At 39.3% G+C, this 16,074-nt stretch overlaps 2 protein-coding genes across 2 annotated transcripts; one reads left to right on the forward strand and one right to left on the reverse strand.

Moving 5' to 3' along the window:
• Positions 1 to 850: 850 nt before the first annotated feature.
• On the forward strand, positions 851 to 10,613 carry nlrc3l (NLR family, CARD domain containing 3-like). The gene is made up of 12 exons (XM_069147897.1): positions 851 to 1,172; positions 1,775 to 2,014; positions 2,943 to 3,035; positions 3,671 to 3,842; positions 4,173 to 4,320; positions 4,548 to 4,640; positions 5,269 to 5,621; positions 6,372 to 6,575; positions 6,760 to 6,935; positions 7,236 to 7,509; positions 7,981 to 8,196; positions 8,687 to 10,613. The coding sequence occupies exons 1-12, from the start codon at positions 1,147 to 1,149 to the stop codon at positions 9,077 to 9,079; spliced, it is 2,388 nt and encodes a 795-aa protein (XP_069003998.1). The 5' UTR covers positions 851 to 1,146; the 3' UTR covers positions 9,080 to 10,613.
• Positions 10,588 to 12,688, reverse strand: LOC138197227 (uncharacterized). The gene is made up of 7 exons (XM_069147899.1): positions 12,403 to 12,688; positions 12,084 to 12,153; positions 11,887 to 11,984; positions 11,582 to 11,657; positions 11,418 to 11,482; positions 10,953 to 11,321; positions 10,588 to 10,868 (listed from the first exon to the last, which is right to left on the reverse strand). Exons 1-7 carry the CDS (start codon positions 12,683 to 12,685, stop codon positions 10,858 to 10,860), a joined length of 972 nt encoding a protein of 323 aa, XP_069004000.1. The 5' UTR covers positions 12,686 to 12,688; the 3' UTR covers positions 10,588 to 10,857.
• Between the last annotated feature and the right edge of the window lie 3,386 nt (positions 12,689 to 16,074).

Genomic DNA, 16,074 nt, shown 5'->3' on the forward strand with positions numbered 1-16,074 from the left:
GGCCCTCGTACCACCCTCATGGAGTCTGTTTCTGACACTTTGAGCAGAAACATGCACATTAGTGGCCTGCTGGAGGTCATTTTGTAGTGCAGTGCTCCTCCTGTTCCTCCTTGCACAAAGGAGCAGATAGCGGTCCTGCTGCTGGGTTGTTGTCCTCCTACGGCCCCCTCCACGTCTCCTGGTGTACTGGCCTGTCTCCTGGTATCTCCTCCGTGCTCTTGACACTGTGCTGACAGACACAGCAAACCTTCCTGCCGCAGCGTGGATTGATGAGCCATCCTGGATGAGCTGCACTACCTCAGCAACTTCTGTGGGTTGTAGACACCGCCTCATGCTACCGCTAATTGTGAGGGCACTGGCAAAATGCAAAAGTGACCAAACATCATCCAGAAAGGACGAGGACAGAGAAATGGTCTGTGGTCACCACCTGCAGAACCGTTCCTTTATAGGGGTTGTCTTGATAATTGCCGCTCATTTCCACCTGTTGTCTGTTCCATTTGCACAACAGCAGGTGAAACTGATTCACAATCAGTGTTGCTTCCTAATTGAACAAGTTGATTTCCCAAAAGTGTGATTGACTTGGAGTTACATTGTGTTGTTTAAGTGTTCCCTTTATTTATTTTTTTAGCAGTATAAACCTGCTCTACTACAAGATGGTGCACTTGCAAAAAGGGGTGTCCAAGTCACCAGGAGCTTTTACATGCAGGCCAGGAGCTATTAAAATCAACGACATACAGCTGCTTCGTGCGGATTCATAAGATTGGCTGTCTTTTTTTTTCCATTTGATTATGCTTTTATTCTGAAACCCTATTCCGGAAGTTGTATTCGAACATTTATTGACTGATGAAACTGCCTCGAAACCGAAAGTTTAGCGGACAAGAAGAAGCCGAATTAGGGTCGGCCGGCGTTTAAAGGATATCTAACTTTATTTGTATGGAAAGATACGTTTTAAACTCCTTAATGTATTACTAAACCGAACTCGCCGTGTTAACTTCACAAAGTACCCGTGATGGAGGAGATTGGCAGCATGTAGCCTCATGCTAGCGTTAGCCAGGTGTATGTTAAAAGCTAGTGTGTTCAATTAGTCAATATTTAGTCGATTGAAATATATTATAAATACGTGGTGTGTTCGTTTTAACTGGAAACATGGACCCGGACACCGACATGGAAAGGTGGGTGATATAACTTTACTTGTCATCTTCTTTTTAAGACAGTTTTTACAAGCAAAGTTACCGTTTATCTGTCCGTCAACGTTAATCACATAAAATCAATCATTAACTTTTTCAAACTTTTTTTTCCCCCACAACTATAACTCTCGGTTAATAATTACCCATGCAGTTATATTGAAGTATTTTTTTTTTACGTTTTCACAGCGCTCTTGTGTTAAAGACTCCTTCAGGGCCCGACCCAAACTATCTCAGACTCTCTGGTCCTCTCGGACCTTCTTCAGGCACTTTTCTGTCAGTTTATAAATGTTTTCCGAGTTTGTCACACAAATTAAAAAAAAAAAAAAAAAAAGACTCATGACTGATGACAAATGTCCAGTACTTCAGTACGAGGTAGTTCACGTTTCCAACCATCACTTTCTAACGTGGAGATTGTGTTCACAAGCACATCTCTGAATTTTCTTTACACTGTGTTTAAAGTACCTGATCATGAACGAATAATAATTGTATTGCCTTTTGGTAAAACAATGTGTGCACACTAATATCTTTTTTTTTTTTTTTTAATTTTTTTTATTATTTTTTTTTTATTGTCCTCTCGTCATCTTCAGGAAGGAGAAGGATGTGATGGATAAGAAGAGGAAGAGGTGGAAGAGGCCTCCGTCCAGCTATGGTTCAATGAGGAGCGACAGCGGGGACATGGAGGAGGAAGAGGAGGAGGAGGAGGAGGAGGAGAAGAAGGAAAAGGAGGAGGAAAAGGAGGAGGAAGAGAAGGAGGAAGAGAAGGAGGAAGAGAGAGCTGTAGAGGTGGCTGCTGCGCTGCCTGAACCAACCAACTATGCGAGGACAGGGTACTTGTATTGATAAGCATTGTCATTACGAAGCTTAACATTACTGCTGGCTTAAAATCTGTTTTGATGTGTTGGCTGGTTTAAAAAGTGGATAAAAGCTTGGTGCCTTTTCAAAAAGTCCAACGCACAAGTTTAATTTCCTCCCGGTTGATCGCGAGCGGTTTTAACGTCGGTGTGGCACGCCAATTCTTTTGCAAAGAGTTTTGAGTTATTAGTTTGCTTTTTGTAAATTGATTGTAAAGTTGGAACGAATGGACAAAGTAGTTGGACAACAAAAAGATGGTTCAGCTTGTCTTTTAGTTTTAGCCACAGTAGCAATAAAACATAGACGCCATTTGAAATGTTTTTTTTTCGGTACAGTTTGTGTTCCCAGTGTAGAGGCAGCCTTCAAATGACAAAGCAACGTCACTTTTAAACGTTGTTGTGCCTTTTGTGTATTTTGCCAGGAATTTTACTGAAGGGAAGAAGCTAAACACTTTTCTTTGATGCACCGATCCGGTAGCGCAGCTGCTGGGGCTGCGTGTTTGTGAACAGGGCCCCACCGTCTCTAATGAAAACATGACGTTAGTTAGTAATCAACGAGTCCCTTGTGGGATACACGGTAGTGTTGCAACACATTCATGAGAAACCCTTTTTAGTGCTGATGTTTTTGTGACTTTGGCCTCTGGATTAAAGTAGGATTAATTTATAATTGCCAATTTTTTTTTTTATTTTTATTTTTTTCTATTTTTATTTTTTTGCTCCAGTTCTTTTAAATCAAAAATAAGTGTTGGAATGGTTTTCTGTAGGAGCCCACAAAAACGTACTGCTTTGTTCCACCAAACATCATCCAGATGCACTATGTTACAAAGCAATGGTTGCTTTGAAATGGCTAAAGTAAGTCTGTGGTGCTCTTACAATATGTACTACTCTTGTTTATGTCGGGCAGGTTGCAGCTGACCCGCTCCGAGTATCCAGAGACGGTCTACACCATGGCCACGGATCAAACCAAACCAGCCGGAGCTGTTGTTATCGCCACCAGGTGCAGGACACACACACTTGTTTGCTATACATCTGTAAAATAAGAAGTGAATCCAAGTATTGGCCATGTTTACTCAGAATACTTCACTAATATAGTTACTATGTTGTTGTTTTTTTGGTTGTTTGTTTGGCTTCACGTCATGAGAGGGAAAATAAATAAATAATATATATATATATATATATATAAAATTTTAAAGATGTCTTCCCAGAGCTGTTTGCAGCTGAAAGCTTTGGAAATTACCAGAGTGTTGGAAGCTCCTACAATTTAAGGCGGATTATACTGAAGTCTCCTCTTCATATACTTTCTTTTCTACTTCTTTTAGAGCTGGTAAATGAAATTAAACCACAAGGCTAGATTTTCACATGTAATTAATTCAAATTGATTTATTTTAGTGAATACTTTTTAGCTCTGTGGCAAACATTATAAGTATGTGAAATATGGTTTGTTAATGTAAATTAAGTTGTCCGTCTTTTTAAAAAAACAAAAAAAACAACGTGTTGCTGAAGGTAGGGGGTGTTTTATTTCATATGTTTATGTATTTTGGCATAAGATGAAATGCATCTAAATATCATTATCACTGGACAATGTTTGCAGTGGTTTCTGGTCTTACCTGTGTGGTTCTTATTTTCTCTCAGGTCTTCTGAAATGGGGGAGTTTTCAGGCAGCTGTAGTGGTGAGAAGGAGGATGAGGACATGTGGACAGTTAATTCCCCAGAACCGCCTGAGCCCTTCGAACCAATGCAGACTGTTGAGAACACCGAGCTGGGCCGGCTTCACCCAGAACAGGACATGCCCTACATATTCAGGGTTGGTGCATCATGCTGAACCCTTTTTTTTTTTTTCTTTACAGAAGTTGTTGTTTCATCTGGAAAACCGGACGTATTTTAACTTAATAGATAATATAGTGCAAGATTGAAATACATCAGAACAATAGTATTTTTACCAATTGATGTCTACTCTGCAATATTTGTAAACAACAAAAAAAAATCCAACACTATAATAATAATAAATGAGGAATAATTTTTTTTTTTTAAAGCTAACAGCATAATTGTGATATCTTGGTCAAAATTTTTTTTTGAGTGCCAACATACGCCTGTTGACTCGTGATTTCATCTTCCATCATCTTTCCGTCTGAAGAGTATCCAGAATATTGTGACAGACCTCAACAAGCCAGACCTATTACAATTTAAATTGAGGTTTTACCAATGGGAACAAGGCGTGGCCCTGCAGCAGGCGCTGGACGGAGACATTCTTGACTTTGTGGACAGGATGTTTGAGCTTTTTGGTGAGAAAATGCATCTGTGCCTCCGTACATACAGACTGGTTAATACAAGCTCAAAAGTTGGAGCTGTGTGAACTTGATTATTTGGCAAAATATAGAATTTAGTTTGTTTAGCAAATTGTAAATTTGACATCTGGTTAATTTCACAGCTAAAATAGTCATTCATGTGAATGTACTGATATACTGTCGCTGATTGCTTACTAATTTTGTTTTAAAATTCTGTTCTGCAGGCCAGGATAGTTCCCTGTTGCATTCAATAAATACTCTAGAAAATATCGGCAAGAAAGAAGAGGCAGAGAAACTAAAGAACCAGTGCAATAAAGGTATGTGGAGATTTTTCTGGTTTTATCCCAACACATGGGCTCATCCTGGGTAAATTCATTTAGTTGTATTATTTTTTTCTTTCTTTTATTTTTACATAAGAGATGACTTGGTTGTCCTCAACTTCTCACTAGAGCAGCGTGTTCATGTTTCTACTGTGGCCTTAGTAAAACAGTTTGTGGACTATGAACTTTAACACATGGCTGATATTTCCCGTACATATTATTTTCACCAAAAGTTATTTGTGCTAAGCATAGACTGGTGGGAGTGTAACATGTGGAAAGTTCTTCCAGACAGATCAGGTCTCTTCCTAAGTAAAGGTTAAATACCTGTTGATAGCACTTTTACAAGTCACCGGTGAGTTAACCCCTTGCTTACCATAGAGTTTATGTATTTTTCTGGATTAGATACTAGTGATCCTCTCATTTTTAACAGGTGTGAAAGCACAAACTCCATTTAGTCAACACACATCTGAAGAATTTAGGGGTGACTGTGGCAAGATAGGTGGTGTTGTAGAAAGATTGTTTTTGCAATGTGTGCTCCTGATTCAAAACTCCATGTAGGCAGGTGTGCTTGAGTAAAATGTGACGATAATACCTGTAAGTGTCTTCCTTTCCCGTCTATCACCAGCGTTGATACGTTATCATCTGAAGCAGCATGTAACCAGACAACATAAGGTCATCTACGAGGGGGTCGTTCGAGCGGGAAGACATAATTTTCTAGACGCCATCTACGTGGAGCCCCAGATTTCCACTAGTGGTTACGGAGGAGTCGACCCCTTCCATGAGTACCGAGCAAACCTGCCGTCACCTCTCCAGGTGCCCGGCGCCCACACCTTTGTCGGTGTGAACGATCTGTTCCGACTACAGAAGGACGACGGCACGCCGGTGAGGACGGTGCTGACCACCGGGCTTCCAGGAGTTGGCATGTCTGTCTCTGTGGGGAAATTCTCACGGGACTGGGCAGAACTGCGCGCCAATAAGGTGAGATTTGACCATTTAAAAAAAAAAAAAAAAAGGATCTTCAGTCATGAGCCTCTTCCTACTCGGTACCAAACAGTAGACAGACAAGACTGCTGGTGAATGTAGAAATGCAAACTTCCAGGACCCCTTAAATCGCTCAGGAGTTGGAGACCTGATGGAGCTAAATAGAAGCACATTGGACCAAAACCACCTCTCCAAACAAATCATTATGGTGGTCAGGGTTTCTTTGATGTGTAAACGGGCAGCTGTTAGGAAAACCTTTGCCATATTAAATTCACGAGGCTGTAATATGTGTGTGAATTGAGGATGTGTCCTCAGATAGTTCACTGATCACAGGGTTGACGTTTTGTTCATGGATAAATGAGGCAAATTCTAAAACACTTGACGCATAAAACATTAAACGTCGAAATGCTGCTATTCCAAAAACTAATTGATCCAGTTAAGATAAGTATGTAACTCCAATATTAATTATGAACATGTTTAATACACTGAATAACACTGGGCACTTTGAATGTTTTCTCGACACACTTTTGTGTTACTATTTTACTTTATCTTCCGTGTAGGCCGTTCTGGCTTTCACTAGTATTCATTCCCAGTACTTGGTGTGCAATTACTAACCATTTTAATATAGAATGTGTACCTTGCTATGGATGAATTGTGTAAATGGCTCTTTGTCGCAAGTAATTCTGTAAATCCAAGTTTTTGTTTTGTGGAATTTCCACTAATGCACTTCTCTGCACGTTTGCTCAGGATCTGCAGTTTGTCATCGAAATTTCATTCCAAACTTTGTGGCTCCTGCGAAGCAGAAACCCTTCTCCTCTCCTCACCATCAAGGAAGTCATCGACTATTTACATCCCGAGTGCAAACCCTTTAATTACCCGGAGGAAAAGGACTGTAAATTCCTCATCATAATGGACTCATTCGATCGTTACCAAGCAACTCTGGACTGGGAGGTATCTCATCCACACAGACACGCGTGAAACCCTTCCACATTACTTGTTCTAAGGAGGTATGGGGATGTCAATATCCCCGAAACAAGACAATGCTGCCTTTTTTTTTTTTTTTTTTTTTTAAAGTTTCAATGTTTTGTGACTTCATCAAAATCAAATGATGAGTAGAAACTGTTTCTCTCTCCAGAATGCTCCAGTAATAAATGACTTCCACGTAGCGGCGCATCCTGATGTCCTGATTGTAAATATCCTCCGAGGTTGTTTGCTGCGTGGGGCCTACGTCTGGATCCTGGGGAGACGAGCGGCCGTCTCACAGATACCAGCTCAATTCATAGACGTCACCACAGAAATACAAGGCTTTAGGTGTGTGTGCGCGCGCGCGTGCGCATGTTCATGCACTGTGTCGTGGACTGTCTGCTTTTCTGAATAAGTCTTGTTTTTAGTGTTTGTATCCGATTATTGTCTCGACTTGTTTTTATCTCCGTGTGTCCACTATACTTTGTGCGAGTGACGTGTAAATATATTTCTGTCCAATAATACTTTGTGCTTATATAATACTTTGTTTCAGCAGCAACATTTTATCAAGCTACATACAGTATGAACAAGTCTGTTTTGCGCTTGCGTAATGTTTTTTTTTTTCTTCCCCCCTTATCGTTTCTCCAGCGATGAGATGAAAGACGACTACCTGACCCGACGCTTTACCAATGCCGAGCTGGCAAGGAACATCGTGACGCATTACAAACGCCTGCCGACGCTCCGCATGCTCGCTCGCCATCCCTTCATCTGCTGGATGGTGGCCACGGTGTTCGATTGGGGATTCAAAGATCGGGGCTACGGTGTGCGTCCTCCCAAACTGACGCCGTTCTACGTCAACATCCTGGTCGTTCAGACCAATCGCAGACTCCAGTTCTACCACGGAAGGCGGGAAAATGACCTGGTAACGTGCATCAGTCTGCGCCTCTCGTTTCTAGCTGCCTCAAAGCCTCTAAAAATCCCCCCTGCAGGGTGGCTTTGCTGCCGTGCATCCGTCACCATTCTGTTGGCTTGTAGCTGCTGGTTTTTACTAAATGCTGTGCTACACAACAGGTAGCATCTCTTTTGGGATTTGTACTGGGGACCAATTTGCTTTCTTTACTTAACCCGTATATTACTTGCAGTTGATGTTCCTTGTGGTTAAATACCCTGCCGCGGTTCACTTTTTCTCCTTACTTTTAATTTGGGTCGAAACAGTATATCGGACATTTGTATCATCTGACGCATCCCTAAAAATTCGATCTTCATTCGTTTATGATTCCATTTTTGTTTTGTTGGGTTTGTTATATTATAGTGTTTGTGTTTTCTAACTAACTGCTCACCTTCTGTGGCAGAAATTGTGACGTTTTCTTGTCGATGTTTTCGTCCCACTTAGAAATGGTCCTATGAAGAGAAGACCCTGCTGATAAATATGGGGAAGATGGCCTTCAAGATGCTGGAGAGGCATGCCATTGTGTTCTTTGAGGAGGACGTGAAGGAGTGCGGTCTGGAGTTGAGGGAGGTGACGGTGTTTTCCGGCGTGTGCACTGAGCTCCCCACTCCAATCCTGGATGGGAGAAGGAGATTCAGCTTTATTCACTTCACGTTTCAGGTAGAACTGTTTTTACACTGCTGTTTAACATAATATTATGCGACATACCGTTTACGTTACAGTAAGTATTGGCCCTGTTTTTTTTTTTTTTTTTTTCCTGTATTGGTCATATATACATTTGGAAAGTAGGTATGTGGTTTACCACCAACGTGTGCTTATAAGATCACTTGAAAGCACCACATCCTCTTACCGGAGCCCGACATTGAATATAATGGAAACGGGTGCTTTTGGAAGTTGTTGTGAAATGGTAGTTTTATAGAACGTTGAGCCCTGAAGAAGAATTAATTTCTGCTCCTTCAGATTCAACCACATTAATATTTTCTGCCGGAGATCCAAACACAAATCTCTAAACCACATGAATGTCATGGGTGGTTTCATACTGTATAAGGCGCTTTAATTAAACGGGTTAATGAATTGTTATATTTATTTTTGTCTCGCCACCAGGAGACCTCAGAGCAATCATTTGAAAATACACTCTTCTCTCCTGCAGGAGTTCATGGCTGCTCTGTATGTCTTCGCAACGTTTCGGACAGAGTCGAAGAACATTCTGGACTTTTGGCCCACGCCCACGCCCATGCCCAAGATCTTCACGTCCAAGTATCAGCCCAAATCAGCAGCAGGCCTGGTCCAGTGTGCCTTGATGCGAGTCATTCACACCCCGCTGGGCTACTACGACATGTTCTTGCGCTTTCTATGCGGCTTGCTCTGCCCGTACTGCCATGACATTCAGCTCTGCGCGAACCTCTTCCCCCATAACGCTCCAAAGGTTGGTGGGCTGGATGAGGTGCGCCAGCTTCTGGAGCAGGCCATCCAGAACGCTCCAGAAGACAGGGTGGAAAACGTGAAGGAGTGCCTCAGAGAGCTGAGCCAGCAGCATGTGTGAACTGGAGTTAGATGACGTCACGAAAAGCACTGTCACTTAGTCGGGATAGGATGGATAAAAGAGGAGCTGTGTCTACTCAAGTTTCGGGCTCGGCATATGCAAAATGGGGTCTTATCTTTAGAATGATGTATGTGTGAAGTGGAGTTTTATTAAGCCATTCTGTTCAGACTGCACTTTGTTTTTGTGCACGCTGTAAGAGTTTTGTTTACATATTTTAAAGTACTTTATTTTTCATGGCAATTTTTTTTTCAATTCCTGCAATTTTACAGCAACAAAATGAATCTAATAAACATTATGAAGTTAAAAATTGCATTGCAACTTTTGAGAAAATCTGCCGCAAAATCGAGTGTTAACCGTCACTGAAAAACAAAATTGTTGAGGGTCTGATTAACATTAAATTTGATACATTTGACCATTGCTGGTCTTGAATAGGACAACAAACTAAGTAAGTTTACTGCCGAGACGAAAAATGCTCCTCATTGCATCGTGGCACTGTGGACTGCATGCGGTACGACATATTTTTTTTACATCTCGCAAGGAACACAAAAATCAATGACAATAAATGCATGCGAGTGGTGGAACAACAGAACCGTTAATTTGATGATTTGTGAAGTGTAAACTGAATCAAAGCGTGATGAAATATGATGCATTTTGACACTGAAATAGAGGCTCTAAAGTGTAACCTCAATGCAGCAAAGGTCAATCAACTATGAGCAGTATAAATAGAACTACGAAGGAGAGTTTGTGTATCTAAATACTGAACGAAAAACCTCCAGAAGTCTGAAGAAGCTTTTCAGGAGGTTCTTTTCCAAAACATCAGTGATTGCAAACACAATTTTTTTTTAAAGTGGAACAAAAAATAGAAACTTTGACCTGGCCAAAGTGTGACGTTTGAGAATCGGTGGAAAATGTTTGGCTCGTGATGAAGTGGCAGGTAGAGAAGCAAAATCTCTTCAGCAAAGAGCAGCTGAAAAGAATCAGCGGTGAATAGCAGCAATACATATTCCCATATCATTTATGCCCCGGAGGGCCAAATCTATTAACATTAAAGTATGAGTGTACATGAACAATATTAAAAAGTATACTTTTGTCTGTTGTTGCATCGGGCCTTAGGGCCAGTACATCTAAACTGCTGGAATTTGATCATGCATTACTCAAATACCCGACACATTAAAAAGGAAAATATACAGTCACTTTCGGATGATATACATGTGAATCCCTTAACATTTTAGTGTGGGTTGTTAGTGTCAACATAGCACTCTGCTGTTTGGACTTTTGAAGGAAACAGGGAGCCACAAAGAAGAGAGCTCACTGTGTTTTATTGAAAGTTATTTTGTCGATGTGACTTTCAAATGGATCTATTCTACATTGTAGTCCTTCAGTCTTGGTTTTGGTCATTTCCTCTTGTGCTTTTTCTAGTTGTGTCATCAACTCTTTATTTTGTATGTACAAACCAAAATAACCACGGTGAAATCATTCTAATTCATTAATTAATATTTATTGGAATAATGATAATAAACAAACGCTTACATGACTTTACTCTCAGTGCTTACATTTTGTTTTACAAGGAAAGAAAGTAAATTAGACAGGGAAGCACAAAAGTGAATGCAAAGCTCAAAACACCAGTATTTATTGGATATTACTACCAATAGTAAAGAAGGAATGACTTTATGTTTGTCATGCAGTTAATGTTGGATCTGCTGAGATGTAAGGCACAGTAAAAATGTACATTTCTGCTGCCCGTTGTTTCCAGCAAGTGACATCATTAGGCAAGGACTTTAAATCTCATCTGGAAAACACACAAAGAAAAGATTTGACAAATTTGACATCAGTGTTGTGGCAGATTGTTCCTCAAAGAAAAGCAGCAGCTTACCTCGGCAGATGAACGGTAATGTCTCGTGGCAGTTTTCATCCAGGAATTGGATTTTTTCTCCCCCTTTAACCAAAGCGATCTTTCCGCAGTGATGGTTTAATCTGTCGACGGGGAAGTCGTCGCTCCAGAAGTGTTGTTCAGGTTTGGACCCTGAGATCCACTGCCACTCAACATTGGCAGGGCCAAAGATTGACCGCTGCAGGCCGATCCACACCCACTTCTCCGGGCCTGTCACATTTTTCAGGAGAGTGATCACGTCCTGCACTGATCCGTTGACGGGGATTTCAACCAGGGAGGAATTCTCCTTACGGCAATGCTTCAAGGCGTCAATCCAACTCACGGCTGTCTGGTTGAAATGCAGATTTGTACCTCGACGTGAAAACAAAAAAAGGTAAGCGAGATCTCAGCATCACACCTACAGTTGCATACAATTCATGTCTCCATATTGTTGATGTCTCAGTTTACTTTTAGTCTTAGTTGTATTTAGAGTTATATCTTCTGGTCTTTTGTTTTCCTCTGCGGATGTGTATCTACAGGGAAAGAAAAAAGCGTGTGACACAAATATAGTGGGTCCAACGATTGAAATCACCGGCAGCATGTAATGATTCAGTACAAACAAGACATATTACCCTGTTTCACCAGATGCAGAGGAACTTTCTTCACATTCATGACTTTTTGAAACATCCGGAGTCGCCTCCAAACACTCTGTTACATGCAACATGACGTATCAGAATCCACAGAAAGTGGAGATGATGCATACAATTCACGTCTCCATATTGTTGATGTCTCAATTTACTTTTAGTCTTAGTTGTATTTCGAGTTATATTTTCTTGTCTGACTAATTAATTAATTTGCTATATGGTTTTTAAAAAATACCCCAAACTACTATTATTACAGCTGCAGGGCAGTTTTATTGTCGGATGAAAACACTTACTTGTATATTTATCACAGCTACCAACAGTGTCGATGGGGTGCTTGGTTTCAGTGGTTTTGAATTGTATATACACTGCTGAACACTCTTTTGGGGTGTTTCTATAGGGAAAGAAAAAAGCGTGCGACACAAATATAGTGGGTCCAACGATTGAAATCACCGGCAGCATGTAATGATTCAGTACACACAAGACATATTACCCTGTTTCATCAGATTCAGAGGAACTTCCTTCACTGTCACAACTTTCTGAAACATCCGCCTCCAAACACTCTGTTACATGCAACATAACGTATCAGAATCCACAGAAAGTGGAGATGCTGCTGCGTTCATAACCTTTACTCATTCCTTTATTTCCTGTCAGTTTTCTTTGCTGAATTTCTTTTCTGATAATATATAAACATTCTCATAAATATTCAACAGCTGTTAACTTGCTCAGATTTAACTTTAATGTCTGTTATCAATGCACAAGTCATTCGAAGTGAAGGTAACAGACTAGCCCATAAGATTTGCAGAGCTTACCATTTTTTACTGCTTCCAGAAACGATGAAGACCTGTTGGTTTTGTAGTGTCTGTTTTCAAGGCACATGTCACAACTGAATTCTGGCTTTCCTGATTTTGGCTCAATGGCTTCCAGTGAGATTTTGTCTGTTTTGACACATTTAAGTTTACAAACCCACTTGCCAGGTTCGCAGCTGTTTGTAATCGTCCAACTCTGAATGCATTTTTTAGAGCAAATGACATTTTTAGGTGAAAATGTCAGGAACATACTGAGCAGCAGCATTAGATGCATCAGTTGTGCCATGGCCTGTTTAGAGAGAAAGAAAAGGGGAAACTGAGTAAAGAATTACACAACACACACCAGATGCAAATCATGAACTCATTTCCACCAGGAGGTCATACGCCGACTATCTCGGAAAACCCATTTGTGTCCTGTCCCTCCAGCCTTTGCATAAATGTTCATATCCAAACTGCATGACCTTGTGTGTGTAATGGTACTTTGGTAGTCAAGTACTTCTAACAGATACTGCTGACTGACATTCAGATACAGGCTCACTCTTATTAAATTAGCTCATATTACAGTGTTCTTTGAGTCCAGATAGGAGGAGACTTCCTTGATCTTGCTGTGAAGCACTTTGAGATGCATTTCTTGTATGAAAGGTGCTATACAAATAATGTTTTTTATTATTATTATTATTATTATTATCTGAAAAGTGATCCTCAGTCAGATGGTCTGATGCAGGAAGGACATTACACTGATAATCAGGTTATATGAAAAACAACCCACAAATTTCTTATGGAGAATAACGTACACCCACGGAGGATCACTAATATTTATAACACAAATATCAAATGTGGCTCAACTGTTTTATAATCATAACTAAACTACTGCATGAATAATAATTTCGTTTTTTTCAAGACTTCAATTGCTATTGAAGATAAATGGTGTTTATGGTATTAATCCCACAGGATCAGTGTCACTAACTGAAATAAATAGTAAATGATTTGCATATTTCGAGATGCACCATTGCTTTGTCTTGAAAATTCAATGTTAAACATTGTGAAGTAACGATAAAGTAAAGACCTGCCTGAACACGACAAGAAAACTTTGGGACAATTTTCTATCGTGTAGCATTTCCTCATTTCATTTTAATCTATACAACTTGAATCAGAAAATTTTGCAGGAGTAACCATAGTTAGATATATCTATCTATGTCGATTGATTGATAAAGATACATAAATATATAGATACAGATATGTAGATAAATTATAGTATTATCTTAACTCTCTTCAGGTCAATCTTAGACCTTAGACTTACCTAATCAATGGGGACTTGTTGTCGGCCTCTGAAATGTAATAGAAATGCTGTCAGCTAAATGTGACCAGGAGTCTTCACTTTATAGACCTGTTTACCTTTTCCCCTTTTTGACTAAAGAAACACGCCCACTCCAACCAGCTGCACCATTTTCCATAAGGGGAATAACAGGCATTTTCTTTTTTTAAAAGTGAAAAAAAAAAAAGGAAACGCATAAAGGCACTGTGAATGTTGGTAACATTTCTGTGACCATTATGAAAAAATATTTTTTTAAATAAAGAAACTAAAAATAGGAGAATTCAAATTAGTTGTTTAAGGTCAGTCAGTATGACTGACAGAAATGTAGGTGTTGTCTGTTCATCCTCGGATGTAATAAAAGATGAATATCTCTGCTGGTATGTTAGAGAGATGAGATCATGTCATACACCACGTTAGCCCAGCTCATCAAAAATCTATTGGAAACAGCTCATTGTGTTGCAAGTTGTTGTTACTATGTTTGTGCTGATCACAGGCATTCTTGTGAAAGTCACCTGCATAAATTCAGTAATTTTAGCATGCAGAATAATCCTCCCTCACCACATGTTTAATATTAAGCATAGGTTTGCAATGTTGTCATGAAAATGGTTAAATCTGAGAACCTCACAGTCATGTTGGCTTAAAATCTAACGTCCCAAACTCATCTCCTGGTCCATTTACCAGCTGTACTGGACATCTACTACTACAGGATAGACCTTGTGTTGAGATGGATTCCTCAGCGACACTTTCCAGAGTGAAGAATTAATTCAGATGCAGTGGGCATTTTGATGTTTAAAATGATTTGTATTTCTTCATATTTGTCTCTCAGCAAAAGAATCAAAAGCTTTAAAAAAAAAATATTTATTTCTTTCAAGCTGGGTGTTTTTAGCCTTCTTTATATTATTTCTGTTTCCCCTTTAATTCAACAGTGATAACAGTAAAAGTCGTTGAAATTAAATTATGTTGTTTTTCCATAAAAGCAATTCACAAATCTCATGCAAAACCAAATTCAGGAACTTATTTATTTATTCAAATAGGAAGCAAATAAAATGTTTCGTTATTATGTAAGAAGAGCATATAAATAAACTGAATCATGTAACTAGGGTATGCAAAGAAAGCTTCTTTTGTTGTTGTTTTGTGCCATGTTGCTTGAGAGTTGATGTTAAATTAACATTCATAAAGCACCATCAAGAAGTGCGGAGTATGAAGTAAACTTAATAAATAAAACATTGTTACAACAATAATCACATACAAGGCAACACATTTAAAACCAAAACAATATTAAAATAAATGAAAAAAGGTTTTTGGTGAAGATAGATAACTGAACCAAACTGAACCTTATGAAAATCAAACGAGGTCAAATATAACATTCTACAATAAAGTAAAATGAGGATTTATTTAAAAACAAGAAAAACACTCAAATCAGGAGAAGCTCATGATTAAAGAAACCAGAATGCCTGTATTTGGTAATATTTGTACTCTGGCGCCCTCCGGTGGTACTGTCAGAAAAGACAGTATACACCCGACAACTTTGTCATACACACTCTCATTTCTGGTCTTTTCTGACTGTCTTTAAGTTTTATTCCTCAAATTCTCAAATAACACAATATTCAAAAGAAAGAAAACAAAACTAAAGCTGCCCAAAAGAGAGTTACAACTTCTAAAAGAGACCACCTTAAAAGTAGAGGAGTGTGCCAGAAAACAGCAGGAGGAAACCAAACTATGTCTGTTGTTCCCCTCCAGAGTCACCACAGCAAATTTGACCTCTTGTCACTTTAACATTGTCTCCTCTGGCATCAGCTGTGTATCCCCGGTCCTTTATACATCTTCATACTGCTTAAATTTACAGGCATCTGAAGTATATGTACTCCATATTTCATCTTGCATTCAGAGGCTTTATCGTGAATCGATGCCACATTATTGCCTTTAAACATTTCCATGCTGTAAATCAAAGCGGATCTGATTCTCACTTTATCCCTTTCTTTATGCTATTGTCGTTTTTTAAGTCTTTGTTACACCCAAAATACAGTCAACACACCAATGGGTGATAATAACAGATTGTAACATTCAAATTGCTCAGCTTCATTTCCTCAAAAGTATTTCATCATTGTATACAGCTTTACCATGAAAGCTTGTTGTATATTTGTTGTGCACAAAACATGTTAGAAAAATATTTATCAGAAACATCAGCGATGATGTTTCTTATAGATATTTTTCTGATAAATGCAACTTGCACCATTAGTCTCTATTACCACTACATGACTATATTAGTTATTTTCCCTGATGTAAAAAAACATGGACTGATTTTATTTGGGCCTTTAGCTAATAACTATTTATAACAAAAGTCCAGCAACAAGACAACA

This window comes from Embiotoca jacksoni, unplaced genomic scaffold, assembly GCF_022577435.1.
Source record: "Embiotoca jacksoni isolate LCO1_2020_lvr unplaced genomic scaffold, fEmbJac1.0.p SCAF_14, whole genome shotgun sequence".
In the NCBI taxonomy this organism is placed as follows: Eukaryota; Metazoa; Chordata; class Actinopteri; family Embiotocidae; genus Embiotoca; species Embiotoca jacksoni.